Source organism: Echiichthys vipera (assembly GCF_963691815.1).
Source record: "Echiichthys vipera genome assembly, chromosome: 15".
NCBI lineage: Eukaryota > Metazoa > Chordata > Actinopteri > Perciformes > Trachinidae > Echiichthys > Echiichthys vipera.
Window position 1 is genome coordinate 22,878,944 of NC_139840.1, and position 25,221 is coordinate 22,904,164.

General features: G+C 39.7%; 1 protein-coding gene across 2 annotated transcripts; it reads right to left on the bottom strand.

Annotated features, from left to right (window-relative positions):
- Positions 1-19: 19 nt before the first annotated feature.
- Positions 20-23,811, bottom strand: LOC310957591 (CTD small phosphatase-like protein). 2 transcript variants are annotated; one of them, XM_083928225.1, is made up of 8 exons: positions 23,181-23,811; positions 9,356-9,507; positions 9,184-9,216; positions 8,160-8,261; positions 6,726-6,782; positions 4,664-4,756; positions 3,916-4,101; positions 20-3,059 (listed from the first exon to the last, which is right to left on the bottom strand). In XM_083928225.1, the coding sequence occupies exons 1-8, from the start codon at positions 23,254-23,256 to the stop codon at positions 2,934-2,936; spliced, it is 825 nt and encodes a 274-aa protein (XP_083784351.1). In that variant the 5' UTR covers positions 23,257-23,811; the 3' UTR covers positions 20-2,933. The 2 variants fall into 2 exon arrangements, with proteins under 2 accessions (XP_083784351.1, XP_083784352.1); XM_083928226.1 differs by lacking the exon at positions 9,184-9,216.
- Positions 23,812-25,221: the final 1,410 nt, after the last annotated feature.

The following is a 25,221-nucleotide window of genomic DNA, read 5'->3' on the forward strand; positions in this document are numbered from 1 at the left end:
GTTTCAATGAAGCCTTTTATTATGGAAAGAAAGAAAACTGATGCTCATGATGACAACGTGCTGCCAACACTCAAAGTAAGCCATGGACAACCAACAAGTTTAAAAAAAAAAAGTGAATAACCTCACAAAAAAAAAGAGAAAAAGTGACTTGAACTCAAGTGTTTTAGAACTTTGGTGTTAAATCATTACAAAATTATGAACGTGTGATTATGAGTGAGGTGATACACAGAAGAAAAACTGGAAGGAAGCGCAAAAAGATGCCTGTGCGCACACACGCGTCTCCTATAGGAAAGACGAGACCTGACTGAATTCCTACCAAAAGGCAAGACCGGGACGTTACGGATCAGAAAGGACGTGGTGGGGGGAAAAAAAGCTGGATATACAATGGGTAATATGCAACTTTTCAAAACAGAATACTGACAAAAGGTAGGTAGAAAAATATCACAATGATACAAACAACATTTTGAGAGAAAGGTGATCATTGAGAGGTTGAGAAGAGTCGACCAAACGCTTCGTGTAAAAGGACATTGCACTGAAACCGTCATCATGAGCTGAACACGCTCGCCGCCAACACGAATGCAAAAGAAAGGATTATTTCAATACGCATGTAAGAGCAGCAGTCTTTCAACTTGAAAACAAATGTTGGAAATGAAGTAGCGTAGGTCTTTTTAACATAACGCCATGACCCATAAACCAAGCAATGGAGCATACAACCCGTTGATGGCACCACGGAGCTTTTTCACGCTTCATCTTATTGTTTCATGTTAATCCACCTGACCATATATCACACTCTGGAAGAAAGTGCTAACGAGACGATGCAAAAACGTGCAGATGTAACCTTGGAATTAATGGAGAAACATTGCTTTTGTGCCTCTACGGGCAGTAAGGCATCAATGCCACGATGAGGTTCTTCACAGTTGCAGTGCCCCAGTAGTGATCCATTTAGAGCTGGCCCCCCAACATCTGGATGAGCCCGGAGCCCCTAACGTCTGAGCACTCATCTGTAGGTTTGGAAGGCGTTCTCTTTTTCCACAACAAAAGCTGATACCTATGGCAATGAAGTTCTTTATACAAGGTTGGTTGGCTGTGGTTGTGGACACCAATCAACATTCAAGTTGTTTCAGTATTTTCGTTTTGAGAAAAAAAAAAAAAAAATCTAAATTTGTATCCTAAAATGACCAAAGGACTCACCAATATGCACTGATTTCTGATCAAATAGCGTGGAAAAACTCATGTTTGAAGGTTCTGATCATGAACACTGTAAGTCAAGTGATAACGAGGCCAGCCTTTAGTGTCAACCAAACCTCTACCAGCTAGCCTCGTCAAGTGCTCTAGACACCCAAACCAAACACTTGGGATCGAAACTCCCGCCCGGAAGGTTATTGCCATGGGAGCTAATGTTGCAGCATTCGGTTTGCTCCTCTCAAACGTAGGCACTGAGGTGAAGAGCGGTTAAAAAGAGTCTGGGGAGGTGAACACCACACATCGTCTCCAACAACAACAACAACAACAACAACAACAGTACATCTGTGTAGTTTTTAACACCGGCCAGACTCGATCCAACATTATCCTAGACACTATAACCTCATGAAAAACACACGAAAAAACAAAAAACACATGGCACTCGACCCATTTACTGAAAGATCCCAGACCATTTGAAACAAAAAAAGGGATTCCTTTGCAACTGTGTACAATTACGGAGAAAGATCATCCCCTAAGGGTGAAGCTGCATCACTTAATGTGTGCCCGAAAATAAGAGAAAAGAAAGAATGTGCTCGCCATACGATAAGCACGACATAACAAACAAGGACCTCATAACATTAAAAACAAACACTTGATTTGACAACTATTTGTCAAAAAGAATAAAACCTATAATGCTCTAATTACTACTGATGATTTAACAGTTACAGCTGAACTCCTGTTAGAGATATGAAGCCTATTCAAATTATTTTCTTATTTGGCAAACAGTAAAAATAAGATGGGGGGTGGGGGGCTAATGTGAGAAAGACAGAAAATAAAATGGCACAATTTCATCTGACCTTTTAGATCAAACTAACAAAACGCAAAGAACTACTGTAGTTGCAGATGGGGGCGTAAGGTTCACAATTGCAAACGTACTTCTTTGCCTACAACAAATTAACTATTTCTACATATAATGAAAGTAGAAAGAAACAAAGTCACATCTATATAATGGCACAAGCATACCTAGAGGAAAAAGAGAGAGAAGACCGTGGAGACATTTACCCAGCGTTTGAAAATCAAAAAAAATTGAATCTAAAACTTTTATATCAAGATACTTCTGTGTCCACTTTAAAGCATATTGTGTGTGAAAAGACTGAAGTACTCTGGAAATATGCCATGTACAAAACATCTCCCCATATAAACAACATACACACAAGGCACTTCATTCAGTAAGAAAAGAGAATCACAGTCCTTTCTACTACCAGAAACTGCCTGCATAGCAACAATACGAGGACAAAATCGTTTCAGTCTTTTGTGTGGTATCACAAAAGAAATTTCAGACAAAATTGTTTTAGGTTTTTTTTTGGTTTTAAAATAAGCACTTCACCGAATAGTAAAACTTTGTTGGTTTGAAAATAAAGACTAGAGTTCATTTCTCTTAGCATTTTGTCCCCAATATTATCAACTTAGGACGCTCTGTAGACTTTCTGGTGTGGTTTTTGTGAAACACAGTGCTCCTGGGATAGTTAGTGTTTTTTTTTCTGATGGCACTCAGAAGGCAGCCAGTCACCAGGAGACAAGAGCGGACATGACTGTTTCCACAGTGAGACTCCAAGGCGTCCCCTTGGGGCAGAGACAAGAGGGCCGCGTGTGGGAGGATCTGCCTGAGTCTGAGAGATGTGGTTGTAGAAAGGGGCAGAGATCGACAAAGGTGAGGATGGAGAGCACGGGTGGCTCTGTGGTGTGTCCTGCTACCTGCCTCTTAGATTCTGCAGGACTCCGTAAACCTCTTCTTCTTTGCTGAGTCCCTCAAAGAAAGGCAGCAGGTCCAGGAGCTCTGTGTCATTCATGTCGTCAAACCAGGATTGGACAGGGACCTTGAGAGATGGGAAAACCACATGCAGTTAGCTTACAACATACTCATTAGAACCACCAACATTAGTTTTTAGAATAAGCAACTTAGATTTTTAAGATAAGTAACCAGATCTCCAAATAACTTAATATGCTGACCAGGGTTAGCCCAATGTGTGCGACGTTATGCCGTGAAAATTGATGAAGCACCGGGCTAAAAGTTTTCAGTGTGAAATGGGACTAAAGGAATTTCAGTACATGCGTGGCTGCATGCTTTTGTTTTTATGCTGTAAGAGTAGGGTAATAATGGTTTAAGCATTCTCCATTCACATACATTAAACAGTTAGCATAGCTGTGCGTGTGTGTGAAAAAGGGCTACGTTACAAACCAGACGATTGTGCCAAGCTCATGTTTCGTTTGCTCTTATTGTAGGAGCCAGTTTTGGGATTTATTTCTATGTTTAGTTTGTGTTTCATTTTGGTGGGGTGTGTTTGGTTACTTGCAGGGGGAAAAGAATTGACGTAAGGCACTACAGGTCACGGGGGTTATTTGATAAGGGTGAGCAAGCCACAGGGGGAGGCTGATGAGGCACACGTTTCTTTTATCATGCCATGCAGTGCTGGAGTTTGAGTTGTTTATGGTAATAACAAATAAATCAACATTGGACTTTCGTTTGGACTTGTTTAATTGCACCCATGTACGCGTCAATATCGTGTATATCAGCTACAGTAGCAGTGACTTGAAAAAGTACAATATAGATTTATTAAAGATAACGGACCTCATCAAGGTAACAAACAAGGGGACCCTGTGATAACTTGGCAGGGCAAATGATACAAAAGAAGTAGTTTCTGACTGTGACAAATTAGTGGTTAAGGAACTCACAGCATTTTCTGGGTGGAAAATGTAAGAGGCGGGTGAATTGTCAACAATAATGACGTTGCTGAGATCTCGTCCCAGTCGGCTGAGGTCTTTGACGTAGTTCCCTCTATGAAAAACGCAGGATTCTCTAAAGAGTCGCTCTCGAAACACGCCCCACTGGTCCAGTAGGTCTGCCACAGGGTCTGCATACTGTCCGAGCCAAACAAACACAGAACAACATGTTACACTGCTATAAAAACAAATATTAGACATATCCTTAATTTCCCTGCAATACAGCAATGGGAAATGTACATAATAAATCAAATTGCACATTGTGAAAACTGTAAATAATAGCTTTGGGGTATACGCTTTAACTAGAACAACTTGCAAACACTACACTAATATTCCAAAAGGAAGCAAAGCAGGTCATCCTTCACAGTTGTGTTTACCTGACAGTAAAGACGCCTCAGGAAATACTACTCTATGACTACTGACATCCAGCTTTTAACTCAGCAAGAGGAACAACGGATACTACAGAAACATCAGGCCCTTTACATGGTAATTTCTCCATCTCTTACACTTACCCATGCATTATTGGCTAAGATGCAAAAGAGACAGATGGAGAGCGAATGAAGAGTGAATCAGAGGAAGTGCGACAATTCAGACAGCAAAAGCAGATGAAAAATACCAGAACAAGGAAACAGAAAATGTTGTTCCATGGCCCTGGTTTGTAATCAAAACACATAGAAAACATATCCGGGTCTAAACACACCTTGGCAAGACTTGCTGTAAAGAGCACACATTCAAACAGCTCTCCCATCTTTTGAAGAAACTCATCGACGTGGGGTCGTTTCAGCACATACACCTGCAAGGCACAGCTTAGGTTTAAGGCCAGTTTAGAGAAAAACAGCATAGATGTTGTAAACAGGAGACAAACACATCTGAAAGTATGAAATGTGAGGGGAGCACAATTCACTATCATCTTCACAGTGGGATTTTTAGCACTATAAAAGGAATAGTTTTTTGTTTTTTTTAAGTGTGGTTGTATGAGGTACTGACGTTTGTTACCTACAGTAGATGGTTAGCATGCCCCCAGTTTGAAAAAGCACCGACACTGAAGTTAAGCATTGCACTGCTGTGGACGCGGGCAGCAGCTAAACGTATTTTTCCCCCCTAAAAAAATCTATTCCAGTTTAAATGTTCACTTTATTAAGAATTATTTTGCCACCGCTTTCCTCCAGTTTCCTCCCTCTCTTTCATCCGTTCAGTCCCTCTCTGCAGTAGTTCTGTATATTTCACTCATAATCAATCATTTTTACTTGTTTTTTATCTGTTTTCGGGATGGGCACGTGTTGTTAATTTCAAGATCGAGGGATCGCATCAGTTCCTCGAGGGCCAATACTCGTTTTTTTTAAATCTATTTTTAGAACGCAACGCATCTTCCTGCAGGAATAATGATGCACAGCAATACAGCCTACCCAACACCTAATGCTTATTCTCAGTCACCGTTATTTTTTCACAACCACAACTTCAAAACTTTGTTTCCTTACAAAAACGTAATTAAAATTTGCGTTTGCATTTTGTTAATGATCAGTTCCACTGTGGAAGACTGCTGCTTTACCACAGTGCTCACTTTTTTGTCCCGGTGTCTGTTGGACTTCCACCACTGCAGTGGGTTTTTCTGAGGACAGATGCATGGCTCACTGAAGCAAGCTTCTAGCTCATTGACATCCATATTTTTGACCTATTCCTCCCTGAAGAAGATGTCCTGTGCCTCGCCGTTGCGGCCCTGAGCATCACTGCTTTCCCACTCTGTATAGTCTGGGCCTTGCACAGTAACCCGTCATCTCAGTCACACAACTTCTCTCGGATGGTGAGGTGAAGGGCCAATTCCAAAAATCGAAGAGGTTTGTGTCTGAGGTCAAGCACAGAAGCAAGAGGTGCTGCACGCACACAACATACAAATCAAGTTAATTTGAAAAGAGGACTACTCGAGGAATCGATCACTCACGCCCATGACTAATTTGTTTATTCCATAAACCACAGAAAGTCTGATTTAAACAGCCAGTCTGCAGTGGGATACAGTGTGAGAAAGGAAACTTGGAGAAAATGTAGTGTGAAAGGAAAGGGCTGTTTGACGGCACGGTGAAGGAGTGAGAATATTATAAATATAGCGTACAGTTAAACTGATTTAGGTAGGCCCTTTTTTTGTAAAAAGGTGACTAAAGTACATATTTCCTTCAGATGCCGCCACCGTCCACAGCAGCTTTCGTGTCAGTACTCCTGTCTGCTTCTATAAACTGGCGGCGGGCTAACCTTCATCTACTGTAGGTTAAACACTGATGATTGATAAATACCTCATACAACCACACTAAAAAAGCCAAACTATCCCTTTAAGACGGCGTGAATTTATATATTTTGACAGTTTCTACAGGAAAATCCCTACTACTCATTTCTTGCAGCATCAAAAATCTTCAGCTTGGTGATCTTCCCCGTCTAAAAGAGATAATTATCACTCACAGTTTAGACGCCCTCATCCCTTCGCCCGGCGGCTGCCACCCAGTGCAAGTAATCATGAATAGGCCAACCAGGATACACACAGCCTATCCTGGATTACTTGAACCGGGTCACAGCCATTCTCTTCTGGATCTTCACACAGGAAAAAACATGGAACTGGTCCCTAATAAAAAAGGTATACTTGACTAAAAAGCTATTTTTGTTTTGTGTGTGTGTGTGTGTGTGTGTGTGTGTGTGTGTGTGTGTGTGTGTGTGTGTGTGTGTGTGTGTGTGTGTGTGTGTGTGTGTGTGTGTGTGTGTGTGTGTGTGTACAATACCTGATGAACGGTACCATCAATCTCCACTGGAACAATAAAATCTGCATTGCTGATAGGCTGTGAGAAGAAAGAACAGCACATCAGCGTCATTCAAGCAGTTGCTGTAATACCACCACTGATCAGCAGAGGTCCTGCTGGGAACACTAAAAACTTTTCACTTCACAGATTGTTCAATTTCTATCAGGAAGAAGGAAATTATCTTTAATATCAAAACAACTCCTACTCGTTGTCCTCCTTCCTTCACAACCTCTCTAGTAATTTAACTCAACAGGCAGCGAGGTGGTTGTCCTCAGACAGGAACTGGACAGAGAAGGGACAGGATGAGGTTAAATAAAAAAGGACAAAGGATAAACAGGAAGATGATCAAGATGTGGTCTATACACATTATATTCTGGATCATAAAAACAGCCACTACTACTGCACTTCAGAGAACTTCATTATGTGACAATGTTTGTTCTGAAACAAAACATACTTGAAATAGTATTAAATGAAGCTAGTTCCCAACATCCGCAAGCCTTCAGACTTCCCTATTACCACCCTGCTTTTATTTTTAATGCACAACCTGGACTGTACTATTGCCTCTGTTCTTACTACAGCACATCCTCCACCACCTGCTCCTCTTCATGCTTTGTTTACACAGTCACTGTTTTAATGGATTCAACACAGCTTTGACTTCCTGCAGGTTATTGGCTGACCCCTGGTTATGAAGAAAAAGATAAGGTCTGAAATACAATATGTATTACTCTCACTGCAAGGCATATATACAGTATGCGCTACAATGATATTGGTGGTTTTTCTACTGACAATTTGCATTTTTAAGCAAAGAATTATACTGTCAAGCCAAGAAATTGGCTCAAAACCTAAAATTTTATAGACATCACCTGGTGGAGCTTTATGTGAGAACGTAAATGTCGAAATTAGACGGACTGTGCATCACACAGAGTTTACCATGACAGTTTGCTTGTACAAAGACTGTTTAATCTCTGAGAGTGAGCCCATGTGTGAGTATAGCTGCTCATTGCGAATGGGCATGTAAATGGAGTTTCTATCACGCTGAAGCTGACACCAGAAGAAAACCAACATCCGACATTGAAGAAGAACAGAAGTGGGGTGATTTACACAAAGACGGCAGCAAAACTCGAGAGACGACGAGAGGACGGACACCAAAATCATCAGACAAATTTAATAAGTGGTAAAAGTTTGGTTGTTTGAAATCAAAATAAGAACCGGCTCCATCGGTGTTACCCACGTCATGTCTTCCACTCGTACATGCTCTACCCTCACGTAAACCACAGAGTAGTATTTCCAGTAAGCGAGAATACATTTGACACGGAAAATCTCCTGTAGTGTCCCGCATGTGTGAAAAAGAAAACTTCTGACACCTTCGGACACACCGACACTTGACATTCGCAAAAATGTGCACAATGCTCTTACCTTGAATGAGCTGTGGACGAGTGTTTCATCCAAGTCAATCACCACACACTTTTTGCCATAGTCAGATATTATCATCTCTGGTAGGAGGTATTTGGCTGGTGGCTGTGGGGGAAGACAAGGCAGATAATGTCAGGTGTATGATACTGCTATATACTTTGCATTAAGAGAAGTGTAAGGCTGAGCAGGAAAGCCAACACAATGTTGAGTGATGATGCAGCTGAGCTAAAGCCATAAGCCATGTCTGAAATGATGCTTTTAATGGACCCATCGCTTCAAAAAGACACCCTATGGGATTCTTCAACGTCGGATATCCCCCTGTTACTGCGACATACTCAGAGAATGTAACACCATCATAAACCCCATTAGATTTCTGTCACATCTGTGGAGATTAAAATAATACAAAAGCCATGCAAAGGTTAGCTACTTTCAGCTTAATTGAAATCAATGAAACAATGTGAACATGACAGGATGACGTCCTTTGAGAACAAGAGTTGAGCTTCATACAGTCACTGATGGGTGATTTAGCCGGTATGTAAGCCAGAACACCAGATAACTAGATTGCATCTAACTCCTTACTTGAGTGACTAAATGATTAATTAGTTTCGCCCCTCAGTTGAGGAAGCAAATCTAAAGACTTGGAGCTACTGTGGAGCTCAACTCTCACGAAAAGTATCATATTGCATGGATAAGTAGCACCATAAATTGATTTAGTTCTTGCATAGAAGCACCTGATGCGGTTAATAGAAACAGTTTCACACTTAACTTGTTAGACAGTTTTTGTCACAGTATTTCTGAAAACATACAAACCACCAAAGTGTTACTCATGCAGACCAGGCACCGAGGCACCATTAAACCCCATATACACCTTCCAGCAGCCAGTGCTACAATCGGCTGAAAATGAACCGCAGTACAGTAGCAGAGCAAAAGATCTCCGAGGAGCACTGGAGCCCACACAGACAGGATGTGCCAGCACCGGCCCACTCAGCCTGCATGCAAAGGAAAAGACAAAAAAGGCAATACATACACTAGGGACAGGGATGACCTCGACCTGGTCACACTACAACACAAGAGAGATAGACACACACACATAAAAAAAAACAGGGTGAAGAGTAGGAATAAAGAATAAAGAAACAAAAAAAAGTTCACAAAGAAGAAATGCAAAAACAAATAACGTGTTGAGTGGATTAGCAACCCACCTTGGGAGGTGATCCATTCTCCTCAACAGGTGGAGGCTGGGCGCTGGTGTTGGTCGCTGGCGGGTCCACATTGTAGTTGCGGAAGCAGCAGAAGAATGTGCTGAAGATGCTCCGGCTCCTCTGCTTCTTTAGGCTGCTGTTTGACTGGGATGCTGTCAAAACAACAGGAGGGAGTGGGAGAGCGGAGGGTGAACAAGTGGGTATGCAAATCTGTCCAAAAAAAACAAATGGAGCAGACTGAAGCTGGGAAGCATTTAGGTTTGGTTATTTGCATGCTGAGCTGAACAAACTGTTACATGTTCACTACAATCCTTCTAAGTGACCACAGTGGTGTTAGCCACATTGAATCACAACAATAGGTGAGACCTTGACAGTGTGATTAAATGGCATTAGAGTGGGGTTTGTTGACCCGGCCTGGCAGAGCCACTGATCAGAAAATAACTTGGCTGGCCGGGTGACTTCATCTGTCACACATAGCGACAGTTCAGAGCTCGCTCTGCTCTGATTGCAAATTGCCTCTCATTCCAGGACTACAGGGTCTAAATCAGACACCGAGCTTTTATTAATAGTGACAAGTTGGAAGCTACACGCTCCTCCCTCCTCCTTTTTGCCCTGCTGAGGATCCCTTCACCTGATTGGCCTAGGAGTCTCCCCATGTTTCAGCTGGCAGGTGAGTGACTGAAGCAGCCTGGACATGCACAAGAGACGAGGGGAGGGAGGAGGCCCCTCAGACCCTGCAGAGCCTATACAAGGCTGCATTCCTCTCCACCCATTAGTCCCCCCCCTCCCCGTTCACACAACCAGAATGCTCTTGCAACTGAAGACCAGCGAAGAGCAAATAGCATTATGTCATGTCTTTTGGCATCTTTATATTGTGTCACTTTGTGCTGCTGACCTTAAACAAAATACCCAACAGACATTTGACGTGCCAGAAGAAAGTACATCAACTGACTAGTACACACGTAGTAGTTAGACGACCTTTACAAATACCAGACTATTTTTACATCAATTCAGCATTGAGTTTTCCAAAAAAACACTCCTACATGTCATTGTATTCTGACGCAATGCAGAACCTCACATCACTTCATGCAAGTTAACACACTATTGTTTAAGATCATGTCAATTTTATATACACAGCTAAAAATACTCATCAGTGCAGGAGAGGTATCAGAAACTGACAGGGTGACAGCATGTCACAGCTACATGAAACACTTGTCATTTCCCTCTATCACTCGCTGCCAGTCACGTTAAATTACTGCCTTCAAGCTAGTGCACACACAATGGGTTTTTAGACTATAGCAGTGATTCCCAAAGTGTGGGGTGTGAATGAAATGCAGGTTGGCTACGAGAGGTCGTAATGAACACTTTATAAAAAAACAAAAAAAACTTTGACATTTAATCTAATAAAACAAAGCCATGATATTTAAAATGTGCATTTCTTCATTTATCTGGCCTATTTTTATCGATATCTCATCATTGGCCGACACTTGTTGCTTTACAAAGTGTTACAAGTATGTGGATAGATTAATTCGCAAAGCATAACTCTAATAATATATCAGGAAATACTTCATCTTAGTCTTGCACGTTGATCAGAGTTGAGATCAAAGGTTTGAGTGGGCTGCAGAAGATATTCAGATTTAAAATTGTGTCGTGACATTCTTGAGTTTGGGAAGCCCTGGATAGCTTATCAGTGACACAAGATCGCCCCGATGTAATTTAAGTACGATATACATTAGAGCCAGACCGATATATATATATATATATATATATATATACAGTGGGTACGGAAAGTATTCAGACCCCCTTAAATTTTTTACTCTTTGTTAAATTGCAGCCATGTGCTAAAATCATTTAAGTTCATTTTTTTCCTCATTAATGTACACACAGCACCCCATATTGACAGAAAAACACAGAATTGTAGACATTTTTACAGATTTATTAAAAAAGAAAAACTGAAATATCACATGGACATAAGTATTCAGACCCTTTGCTCAGTATTGAGTGGAAGCACCCTTTTAAGCTAATACAGCCGTGAGTCTTCTTGGGAATGATGCAACTAGTTTTTCACACCTGGATTTGGGGATCCTCTGCCATTCCTCCTTGCAGATCCTCTCCAGTTCTGTCAGGTTGGATGGTGAACGTTGGTGGACAGCCATTTTGAGGTCTCTCCAGAGATGCTCAATTGGGTTCAAGTCAGGGCTCTGGCTGGGCCATTCAAGAACAGTCACAGAGTTGTTCCGAAGCCACTCCTTCGTCATTTTAGCTGTGTGCTTAGGGTCATTGTCTTGTTGGAAGGTGAACCGTCGGCCCAGTCTGAGGTCCATAGCACTCTGGAAAAGGTTTTCGTCCAGGATATCTCTGTACTTGGCCGCATTCATCTTTCCTTCAGTTGCAACGAGTCGTCCTGTCCCTGCAGCTGCAAAACACCCCCACAGCATGATGCTCCCACCACCACACTTGACTGTAGGGATGGTGTTGGGCAGGTGATGAGCGGTGCCTGGTTTTCTCCACACATACCGCTTAGAATTAAGGCCAAAAAGTTCTATCTTTGTCTCATCAGACCAGAGAATCTTATTTATCATAGTCTGGGAGTCCTTCATGTGTTTTTTGGCAAATTCTATGCGGGCTTTCATGTGTCTTACTCTGAGGAGAGGCTTCCGTCGGGCCACTCTGCCATAAAGCCCTGACTGGTGGAGGGCTGCAGTGATGGTTGACTTTCTTGAACTTTCTCCCATCTCCTCACTGCATCTCTGGAGTTCAGCCACTGTGATCTTTGGGTTCTTCTTTACCTCTCTCACCAAGGCTCTTCTCCCCCGATTGCTCAGTTTGGTTGGACGGCCAGCTCTTGGAAGAGTTCTTGTCATCCCATACCTCTTCCATTTAAGGATTATGGAGGCCACTGTGCTCTTGGGAACTTTAAGTGCAGCAGAAATTTTTTTGTATCCATGGCCAGATCTGTGCCTTGCCACAATTCTGTCTCTGAGCTCTTCAGGCAGTTCCTTCGACCTCATGATTCTCATCTGCTCTGACATGCACTGTGAGCTGTAAGGTCTTATATAGACAGGTGTGTGGCTTCCTTAATCAAGTCCAATCATTAGAATTAAACACAGCTGGACTCCAATGAAGGTGTAGAACCATCTCATGGATGATCAGAAGAAATGGACAGTACCTGAGGTAAATATACAAGTGTCACAGCAAAGGGTCTGAATACTTATGTCCATGTGATATTTCAGTTTTTCTTTTTTAATAAATCTGTAAAAATGTCTACAATTCTGTGTTTTTCTGTCAATATGGGGTGCTGTGTGTACATTAAAAGGAAAAAAAATGAACTTAAATGATTTTAGCACATGGCTGCAATTTAACAAAGAGTAAAAAATTTAAGGGGGTCTGAATACTTTCCGTACCCACTGTATATATATATCTGTTGGCAGGTATTAGCCTATTTAGCCCTTTTTTCTGAAAAAGTAATTTAAAACCTCTAAACAAATTGAATTGTTTGTTGATGATGGAGTAGCGTTGTTGAAACTGTCAAACAAAAGACAAAGACAAACTTTTTGGGAGCAGACAGAGTAAAACTGACTGGGTCCATGAAGAGATGGATTTTGTAAATGTGAGTAATGTAAACAAAAGAAATCCCTCAGAAAAAAAACTAACTCTTCAAGTGTCCAAAGCAAAAAAAGGCATACAGCAAATGCTAAGTAGAGAAGAGGAATAAAATAGCATGCATAAAAAAAGTCCTGCTACTGCACCAAGTTAAGTATGAAAAAGGGCACAACAACCACCAAATACCAATGTTATTAACTGATTTAGAGATTTATTTGGGCAGATTTAATTAGCCTAATTAAATTGTTCTCCATGCTGCCCTAGCTTTAGCTGATCTTGTCTGCCACAGTAACCCTGGTTTGAATCTAAAAATAACCTAATCAAGACCACACAACTTATTTTATTCAACTGGACTTCTCTGCCTCGTCACTTCAGTTCGGATTTACCGTGAAACTGGGACAGTGAGGCGGTTCTGTGATTCATCACTACGAGCGGACAGCCGCTGTATTGATTCCTGCACAAAGACCCTCCGAAAACACCAAAGGACTACTGAGAGCTGCACAGAGCACAACTGGGCTCCAACCATGTTCCTAAAAGGCAAGCGGTCAGAATAGGCTATACACTGGGAAGCATATCTTATACCATGTAGCTGATATTTTTTCATTCCCCTTTATTTAACCAGGAGTATTCCCATCGAGATTTAAAATCTATTTTTCAAGGGAGTCCTGGCCAAGACAGCAGCATAAACACACAAGTTTCACATTTAAGACCAAAACAACACACAACTAAACATGATAAATCAACAAAATAAAACATTAAAAATAAAAAGCAGATCAGTGCTCACAGACAGTACATGTGTGAATTGTATTTAAAAAGTCCTTAATCCTGCTTTTGAAATGGCCCGTGCTGATGAGGGATTCCCGTTTAAAATGATCCTGTAGTTTATTCCAAGATAAAGGTGCTAAATATTTAAAAGCACTTTCACCAAACACAGTGTTGGTTCGAGAAACATTGAACATAATATATACTAGATATACTGTACATATGTGTGTATATATATATATTAGGGATGTCCGATAATATCGGCCCACCGATATTATCGGCCGATATTGAGTTAAAAATGTAATATCGGGAATTATCGGTATCGGGTTTTTACAACCGATGTTAGTTCTGTAGGCTTCAGCATTTCCGAGTGTACCTGAATGCAACACGGGCCGTAGGCTTCAGCATTTCCGAGTGTACCTGAATGCAACACGGGCCGTTTACAAGCGCGTGCTTGATGACGTATAACAACAACACGCTTCACTCGTAGGTTGCTAACCGTGGCTAACAAGCTTCAGCTCTCCCGGTGCATGAGATGTCCGTGGTTTGGAAGTATTTCCAAGTGTCACCTATTAACAGTATATGTGCGCTTTGCAATGACTGCAAGGCGTTAGTTATGAGAGGAGGAAACAAGGCGTCTTCCTTTAATACATCTAATCTGATTACGCAACTCAAGAAGAATCATGCGGAGTTAAACGCTACATCTGTGCAGCAAAGTGATGAGAAGAAGCAACAGCCGACACCGAGAAACAAACTTTTTCTATCGTTCAAGATGCCGGATTCACCAAACGTGTGGAGTTCCTGGAGCCCCGTTATGCCTGTATAACGCCCAGTCACAAGTGTTTCTCAGACCATTGTTTACCCGGACTGTACAGCGTTGTTTACCGTCACGTCGAGAAGGTAATTTCTGGTGCTGTATCCATTAGATCCAATACAGGTTAGCATGTTGAGCTTGACTGCTGATTTATTGATTGTATTATTTGCCAAGTTACGGCCGGTTACTCAGTCTGGAAAAAGAGAACTAAGTTTGTTTACTACTGTGGACTGAAGCTATTCATCTTCCTTGTTGTGATGTTGTCTGTAGTGTTGTTTGAGGCAAAATATTCTCTCTAAAAACACAAACAAATAAATGAATGGCACTTTTTTCAATAACTTATTTTGTACAGACTGTGTTTACATTTGAAAAGCCGTGTTGCATTTATGTATGCATCCAGTGGGGCATCACAATAAAATTAGGCATAATGTGTTAATTCCATAATAGGTGATATGTGATGAATTTTGGTGTAAAAAGGCTGCATATATCGGTATCAGGTGATATCGGTATCGGGTGATATCGCTATCGGGTGATATCGGTATCGGAAATTAAGGGTTGGACAATATCGGATATCGGGTATCGGCAGAAAAGCCAATATCGAGCATCCCTAATATATATATATATATATATATATATATATATATATATATATATATATATATATATATATATATATATATACACACACACACACACACACATACATGTATGTATATATATATATATATGTGTGTGTGTATATATCTATATGTGTATTTATATGTATATATATATATATATGTGTATATATATACATATATATATATATATATGTGTGTGTATATATATATGTACAGTATATCTAGTATATATTATGTTCAATTTTCCTCGAACCAACACTGTGTTTGGTGAATGTGCTTTTAAATATTTAGCACCTTTATCTTTGAATAAACTACAGGATCATTTTAAACGGGAATCCCTCATCAGCACGGGCCATTTCAAAAGCACACACACACACACACACACACACACACACACACACACACACACACACACACACACACACACACACACACACACACACACACACACACACACACACACACACACACACACACACACACACACACACACACACACACACACACACACACACACACACACACACACACACACACACACACACACACACACACACACACACACACACACACACACACACACACACACACACACACACACACACACACACACACACACACACACACACACACACGCGCACGCGCGCACGCGCACACACGCGCACACGCGCACACACGCACGCGCGCACACACTTTTATTCACAAACTGAGTACCGAAAACAAAAATGGCCTCTATTCAGTCCAAAAATAATATATTGCTCGGTATAGGTAAGGGTATTGGTATGTGCATCTGGCAAAAAGTTTCTAGTTTCTGGGTAATCCCAGGTATGCGGCCCACTAAATATGCACAATAGTGTTTTCCCCACTGGCCCGGCCTGTGAGTTTCTGCTCAGCCAAAAGATTTTACATTTTGAAGACATGTAGATTTTTAAATCGCTTAATCACAAATATAAAACCCTCATGAATCCAAAACCCATGATAGACAGAGCCATAATCGACCTAGTCAAATTGACCTTGGTTTACCTCTCGAGAAAGATTAGAGATTAGATTAGCTTGAACCACTATATCGGCAGTAATATTGGTCATAGGTGAATTTTTCCCCTCTAAAATCAATATCGGCATATGCCAATTCAGCAGACATCACTAAACCCTACTACAGCCTAATTTACTATACCCTGGCAGGATGTGCAGGTATAAGGGCCAAGAAACAATCCCAGAGGCAGGGTACACCTTTGATGGCAGTCACACAGATTTAAACACATTTAATCAGTTTTCTTAACCACCATCACAATCAGAATCAGGTTTATTGCCAAGTAATTTGCATTATAAAGGAATTTGCCTTGATTTGACAGTGCTTACATGGAAGCAGAGATAAATATAAGCATAATAAACTATTAACCATAAAAATAGATACATACAGTATATTGTGAGGGAGGAAACCGACAAACGCAGAAGGTAAAAACTCCACATAAAAAAAAAAAAGCCTGTGGATTCAAACTTGGGATTCTTGCGGATGATATGAAAGTATTTGTAATAATCCAAACGTTCGGCCAAAGGTCATTAGTAATCATGATGAACTTGCACAAGATTTTTCATTTGCAAGTCAACTCTTGAATATACTTAATATTTATGAGGTCTGGCTGAAACATTACTATTGAGGAACCTCATAGTGTAATATGTTTGGAATTTGACATAACCTGTCTGGTTGAAATTACAGAGACAGTCACTGAACAACCGCAGTGCTCCGTGCATACCACGACACAGATCAATCCCCAGGAACTTCTTGGGTTACAGGACTATAGAGAGAGTATTTACCATGAGGGTAAAGTGGCATGTAGGACAAATCCATTCACCTCATAAATGCGTCAAAGTCCTAGTGCAAAAATCTAAAATATGCCAACTTTAAATAGTTAAAACACCCTCAAAAATCACAAGAAATAAGACCCACCGCTCTTTTGAAAAAACAAGCTGTGTTTTTTCCAAACTAAAGCCTGAGAGAATTAAAAACGACAAAAAAATCATTGTCATCTTTGCAAGTAGTTATACTTGGCCTGGAGGTCAGTGGTGCCCTGGCCAACAGGGCAGCAAGTCTATATTTAGACTGCTGCTTGACAGCCAAACCAGTGTGAAAGGGCGGCACATGTTGTAAAACGGCCAGTAGAGGAACACTGAGAGCAAAGGTGGTCAATTTCTGTCCAGACAGTTTGGAGCCTATTCAAGCAATGGAAGACTACCTGTCAAATTCCTCTAGGACAGCTGCTGGGACGGGCTAGATGTTATTTTGTATGTGTTTTTCAATAGATAAGGGAAAGTCAAATCATTGGTTGACTGCTTAATAAAGCTAAGAATTCTGCTGAATTCTCTGATTGTGACAGAGGGGATAAAATTAATCAGAAAACAAAACAAAAACAACCTCAGATCTTTTTGAATTCCTTTTCATATGACAGCTGTGTCCCTCACACACAAACCTAATGTCCAGAACAAATGGAAGAAAGGCAATACTAATATTTGTCCTGGCCCTAAGGGAAGAGTTCTGCGTGACTCATTCGTAAGAGAAAACAGAAGAGATAGGAGACATGATACAAACAGAAATATCTCTGCCCTACTTTGTCCTCTAACTCAACTGTCCTGCATAAATAAAATAAATAAAACTCTAACTCGAGCCATTATTGGGTGTGATTTTCATGCAGCAGCTCAATGCACAACAGTGAATTCCCACTGTGTGAGTGTGTGTAGCACTGCTCGAACTCCTCTGGTGGAAAACAATTTAAGATTGTGCTAAATGCAACCAGAATGCAAGCACTGCATTAACACGACTTCACAAGCAGGCATATTGTCTGATTTAGATGTGCTGAATCTTTATTAATACCGCTGTAAGTGATCATTCTCCAAATCCATAACTCAATGACTTTTTGTTTTTTTAAAGGACACGTTTCGATTCAATTTAAACTTTTTTTTTTTCAGCACTGACAGCTATGCCATTGTTAGAATGTTCATTCTTGGTTTATTAAGTTTAACAGATCATTGGTTTTATGGTTCCCTAACAACAATCATTTACATTTTTCAAATTCTTCTTTAAACAGATACGCTACATGGTACCAAGTGTGATATGACCAGGAAACAGGAAGATACCTGGTGAGCTCGGCTGGTTGTTGGACTGCCGGTAAACACAACAATTGTATAAATAGATCATTTAGGCTGCGGTGAGCCGGGGGACCTGTACAGCTGAATGGCAGGATCTCACGCGCCTCACAAAACCTCTGTGATACATACTGCGTGGTTATGTATCAACATTTAGACACACGGTTTGTGAACTTCCTTCATGTTATATTCAGCGAGTCTATGTGCTATTTTTAGCTCAGAGAGAGAGAGAAAATCCATCAAGCTAGCAACACAACATGTGAACTCTGACAGGTCTGTAAAGTTTCCCCAAGTATTCATATAAGGTCTATTGTAATACTATATATTAAACTGTAAATAAATTCAAAGAAAATCCATGCGGTGTTATTGAAGGTTATTGTGTTTTATCCTCTGGTATCAGAAAAGCTTGTTTTTGATGATTTAGCAGCACTTTATTTATTGTTATTGTCCATAGATGAATTTTGTTATTATTTTGAGCTGCTTGTAAGTAACTTAAGAGTGTAGGCTGAATGCAAATGTTACACTGGAAAATCCATTGCCGTGGTAGCCAACCCTGTGCCCGGAGTGCTACTGCACTACATATTTTTGTTATTTTTTTTGGCTGTTCCCAAGCCTTTTATTAGATAGGACAGACAGGAAATTGGGTGTGAGAGAGAGGGGGAGACATGCAGCAAAGGTATTCCTACATGTTTTAGGTTTCTCCCATCTCTTACACACCTGTTTCTAATGATAATCAAACCCCTGACAGGCTAAAGCTGATTGATAATGAGCAGATCATTAAAATTAGGTGTGTTATGTTGTGTGAATTTCCCATTTCTGTGTTTATTTGTTGTTTTTTCACGTTTTCAAGTGATGCTGATCATGCTGCTTGAACATATATGTTGGCAGATTCTTAATGTGCGTTATTCCGTAGGCACAGGTTGTCCGACACACATTTTCCTTTAAAGCACGCACAGAGTTTTGTCTTGATGTTTGATATTTATTCTTAAACAATAATCTCCGGTTGAATTTCTAGAAAAAATAAATAAAACAAAACACAAACCAAAAATGTTGCTATTTACACGACCAAGATGACGATGTAATGTTGACACGAATGACTCAGTGCTATGACCTAAATCGCTAAAATGAATGCAGTATATGAGGTAAATGCGGTCAGAAACTCTGCTCTGTGTCCTTCCTAAACCGAGCAAAATGAAGGAGAAAGGAAGAAAGAGGCAGATCCAGCATTTCGATCCAGTCATTTCTTTTCTATTAATATCATACACAGCAAGTTAATAAAGTCATTATTTGCTGGGTTTTAGGCAGCTGCTATATTTTATATTACATTTTAAAATATCTGTTTGCAGTGCACTTTACATGGAAGTGTTATTTATTTCTTTTTGTTGCTATTGACACTTTGTTATTTGTTAATAAATAATATTAGGTACATTTAAAGCTGTGTTCATTTGTTACCTTTTTTCTAACAGGGCTAAATGTTTATATCAAGTCTGATGCCTTCACTCACATGTAGGTACACGGTTTATTCATTCAACAGCAGGATCGGTTTGTTATCGGGTATCGGCTGATACGCTCAGCCCAGGTATCGGTATTGGATTAGATAGGTGCATCTCTACTTATAAGGGCACAAACCAGGACAGAGCTTGACGTGGACCGACACACCTATTTCCCAGGTAAAACAAAAGGTAAGAAAATCCCTGCATAAATATATTAATCCAAATTAAACTTATGTACATATTCAATTAATTTAACTCAAAACAGTCAAAGTCAAAGTTACTTTAAAAGTATTGCAAACAAAAAAACCTATAAATGTTTCCAACATATACATACTCATGTGTGTCTCTTGCTGCGACTTGGTACGCTTCCACAGACTGTATAGTCTATGCATGCTACAATCTCCTGGGCACTGCCGAGGTGCTGTTGAGCAAGGCACCTAACCCCCAACTGCTCGGGGCGCCGATCCATTGGCAGCCCCCTCGCTCTGACATCTCTCCATTAATTGCATGTATATAGGTCATGTTTGTGCATGTGTGTGTATTTCGGGCCCTTGTGTTTTACCTGAATAATAATAACAGAGTGAAAAAATTGAATTTCCCCATTGCGGAATTAATAAGTAATAATTCTTAATTCTTATTCATTCTACAAATGAAGCGAATAAGGCAGTCTTTAACAAATATAAAAAGATAAACAGTGTAGCAGCCCCCCTTCTGAATCATGAGCAGCACAACCAGCATCATCTAGCACATGAAGACTAAAAGTAAACACAAAATGGCTTATTAAGCCTTTCTCCTAACTTTTACAATCCCATATTTATGAAAATAAACTAAAGCTGCGATGCTACACTTATTTGCACAAAATTGGAAATGACGATGTTGAAGAAAAACACACTGTCACTAACTAGGTTGTACAGAATAGTGCATTATAGCAGAATTACATAGTAACACCATAACTACTCTAATCAATCATATAGTCTATAAATAAATACAACTCACAAGCCTGAAATGATGCATTGCATTCATTACTTTCTTTGACCAACAGCCAAAAGAAAAAAAAATCAATTAACAAAGAGACAAAGGAAAGCAAAAACAAATCTTCACTAATGAAGCCCCATAGCCCGCGTTGCCTGGCATATTTTACTGGAACAGTTACTTAAACCTTTCATTAAATCTAATTTTAACCATTAGCAGATGAATTTTCCTGTCAACTAACCACTTAATTGACTAATCATTTCAGCACGGCTCACACCCCTCAAATGACTTCACCGTCCCTTTCCCCTGCAAAATAACAAAACCTCTTCCAAGCACCAGGTTGTGACTAACGATGGCAAACAAAAATAGCTTCTGATAGCTTTCAAACTACTGTATATTGATAATATAAATACTGAGATATAATATCAAGCAGTGGAATCTGCATACTTTTACTGCCATACATTCATATTGCGTAGGTCTGTCATTACCTTTAGCCTTCTTTCTCCCATAACTCCCACATACATGCAATGATAATCTTGCATGACGCACACTTATTCAAGTCACGTAGAATCCATAGAAGTTAGTGAGGGATACTTTTGTAGCCTCAGGGGAGAAAGCATTGTTGTGCTTGAAAGACTTAAGTTCTCATATTACTAATGGTCTGACAAGTGAGGTTTGAGATGCGATACGGATAAACCTCCCATGGGCCTGGGTGACCCGGGAAGTGTCAGGGTAGCCCCAGGAATGGGAATGAAAGGACATTAGCCGCTACAGTCTTGAAGAAGAAATTTGACCTCCACTGCAGATCATGCAAAAGTGTGAGTGGAGAATTACATATACTAATGACAGATTGAAGTGTAAGTGAAAATGAAGACACAAGCAACCGTTTCGACCCTGAGATCCCCATGCACGTGGGTGATTGTTAACTAAAAAATGAAAAACAACATTTGCACCAAAGACAGGACCACAGAAAATCCATAGCAGTCTTTAGATAGAAGATAAGGCAGCTTCACAACAAAGAAAAAGACAGATAAACAGATAATTTAAATATGTGCATCCTACAGATGTGATGGCTTTGTTACGTCAAAGTTTCATGTCTTAAGGGGAAAATCTGTGCTCATTAACAAGACATTCACTGACACAAGCAACCATTTCCACCCTGAGATCCCCATACACGTGGGTGATTAACTAAAAATATAAAAAATAACATTTGCACCTAAGACAGGACCACAGAAAATCCATAGCACAGTCTTTAGATAGAAGATAAGGCAGCTTCACAAAATAGAAAAAGACAGATAAACGGATAACAATTTAAATCTGTGCATCCTACAGGTGTGATGGCTTTGTCACGTCAAAGTTTCACGTCTTAAGGGAAAAATCTGTTCTCATTCACAAGACATTTACTGACAGCAGACAGTTGTCCTCTGCCTGCCTGCATGTTTGCTTCGTCCGTCCCTAAGAACTTTTTGCTACCACACAGACCGAAGCAATCATGAGCTTTTTTTAGCTTCTTGTGGTTGTGATTCATTTTGTGAATCACCCATAACATCAGTCCAGTTTAAGTAGCCACATATATTAAGAAGCAAAGACTTTGCAGCATTGTGCTCACAACAAATGTGTGAACATAGGATAAAAAGAAAACTACAAGTCTGGACACTGGAGTGCTCTTTAGGTTTAACAGCCAATTAAACAGGTGTTAAGATAGTCCAATACCCATAAGAGACTCTGATAAACTTACTCAGAGTTAGACAGTGGTGGAAGAAGTACTCAGAGCCTTTACTTCAGTAAAAGTAGTAAAACCACACTGTATAAATACTCTGTTACAAGTAAAAGCCCTGCATTCAAGATGATACTTAAGTAAAAGTACAAAATAACTAGTATAAAATGTACTCAAAGTACAAAAAGAAAAAGTACTCCTTGTGCAGAAAAATAATAATAATAATAGTATTGGATTATAGGTATTGAGATATTAATGTAAATTTCACTTTCAATTTTGCAGCTGATATAGGCGGAGCTAGTTTCATTTGCTGTATATGCGGCTGTGTATCTTAATCAACAACATATATCCTATTGTATTTGTTGATAATAGTATGTATTATTAATCTGAATCTGTGACGTAACTAGTAACTGAAGTTACCAAATAAATCTAGTGGAGTAAAAAGTACAATATCGTGGAGAAGGAGAAGTAGTAGCATAAACTTGAATTACTAAGGGAAACTCCAAGTGCCACAAATGTTATTTTAATACATTACTTGAGTTAATGTAGTAAATTACTGCCACCACTGTAGTTAGTTAGAGTTTTATTTCTAGGCAACCAGTGTCTTCAACTACTACAGCAGCGTTAGCATTCGCGTCAGGAAAAGTAGTTAGCCAGTTAGCATTTAGTTGTCTGTCCGTTAACCGGGACTTTTTTTCCTTACCTTTTTCCTGGTTAAAGGATATTATTTCCTCCTCCTTGGGGTTGGAAACTTGGGTTATTATGGACATGTGGTCCATTTAGACGGGTGATGGTTTTATTCCTGTTTTTGGTTTTCCCCACACACTGTTATTCGTACTAACGCGCGAGCTTGCTTCGTTACCTAGCTACCGTTAGCAGCAGCAGCAGCAGCAGCCGTTAGTTAGCCGTTTAAGGACGAGGATGACCAGCCAACCGTCCGGGGTGAAGTGTTGTGGCAGCGGTTGGTAGCCAGCCAGCTTAGCACGGTGATGGCGACTGGGCTGTCATTTACGGCTCTCCGCAAAATATCATCGCTGCAAAAACAAATATATTTGTGAGCTAAAAAAATAATAATATTAACAAAACAACCGACGCTGAAATGCTAACTATACTAGCTCAAGTTAGCTTGGGTTAGCTTGAGTTAGCTGCGAAGCTCCGATCATCCAAGAATGTGAGGCCGTGTCTGGAAACAACGTTGAAAACAACACTAAGAAGCCCGTCGGATGATCGTTCTTGTCCAACAAAAAAAAGAAAAATGTATCGAAAGCAAGCTGTTGAACGTTAAAGTAAGCTATCTATCTGCTGGCCCTACATTCCCCGTGCAACATGGAGGCTTTATGTATTTTGAGTTACATCTGAAGCGGGGGGGCGCTCAGAGTGGGAGGGTTTGTTTCTGTGATGGATTCTCTCACCGACGTTGCTCAACCCACCATCCTTTCCTCTGTAATTACTACTGTTGGTCATGCAACAAATTACAGCTCAGACTCATCTTTACTGTCTTAGTACAATGGGATTCCGTATGATGTCCCCCCTTACATCAAAACACCAAATAAAAACAAAGTAGAACAAGACACACAGGCACAAAGTCAAAAACAGGAGATGGAAAATAGTGTGAGAGTACAACAATGCTTTAAAAAGTGTTTCAAATGTACATTTACAACATTTAAAAAGAGTGTTTTTATAGGCAACGTTTTTCCACTTCATCACTGCCTTTAATTGTTTTTTCAATTCAATTTGTATTTATATAGATGATATGTTGTGCAGTATGTCCATTACATTGCACATTTTCATATCCTGTTTTTCTATTTCTCTTGCACTATTTGAAATGTAGACGTTATTTATTTATGTATATTTTGTACTATTGCAAAGAGAAACGTATTTTCGATTCCTCTGTATGTCTGGCACATATTGCAGAATTGACAATAAATCTGACTTTTGACTTTGATCATTTATAAGGTATATTATATAAGATAAGATGGGGACTAATGCAGAGTTTATTGTGTCATTAAAAAAAAAGAATACATTCAAACATAATACACTTTGCACAGCTGCCTGTTTGAAATCCAAGCAAATACTTCATTTCAATTCAATGCATTTTTATCTACAGTGCCAAATCATAACAAAGGCTGTCTCAGGTCACTTTACATATAGAGAAGATCTAAATCACTCTGACTTATTTATGATTTACAGAGTCTTAATAGGCCTCATAATAATAATAATAATAATTATAGGCCTCATAACAATAATACTATTTATATAAACACGATACACAGTTCCACATTCCACATTTCTTTTGTTATGCTTACATTTTCTTATTTTCCCTCTTTATGAGCTGTAAACAAACAAGTCAAAACCATGCTATATATTTATATATATACAGTATTTACTTGACTATTATCCCAAACCCTTAAGTTGCCTGTTTCTTTTTCCGTGTGGCTAATTTTAACAAGTCGAGTGCGCCACCTAGTGCTTAAATTATGAAATGCGTCAAGTATAACCTGCATTCATAATTATACAAAATATAGACGTATCCTCCTGTATTTGTATTCAATCACGGCAATCTCATTTGGATGACATTTCATGAGGACTTTTATTAAATCAAATAATTATTAATGTCTTCTTACTGAACTGTAACTTTGATTCTTGTATTTTATACATGTCTTATCCTATTTTATTTTTATGTTTTATGTGAAGCATTTTTAATTGCCTCGTTATATAAATAATAATAATAATAATAATAATAA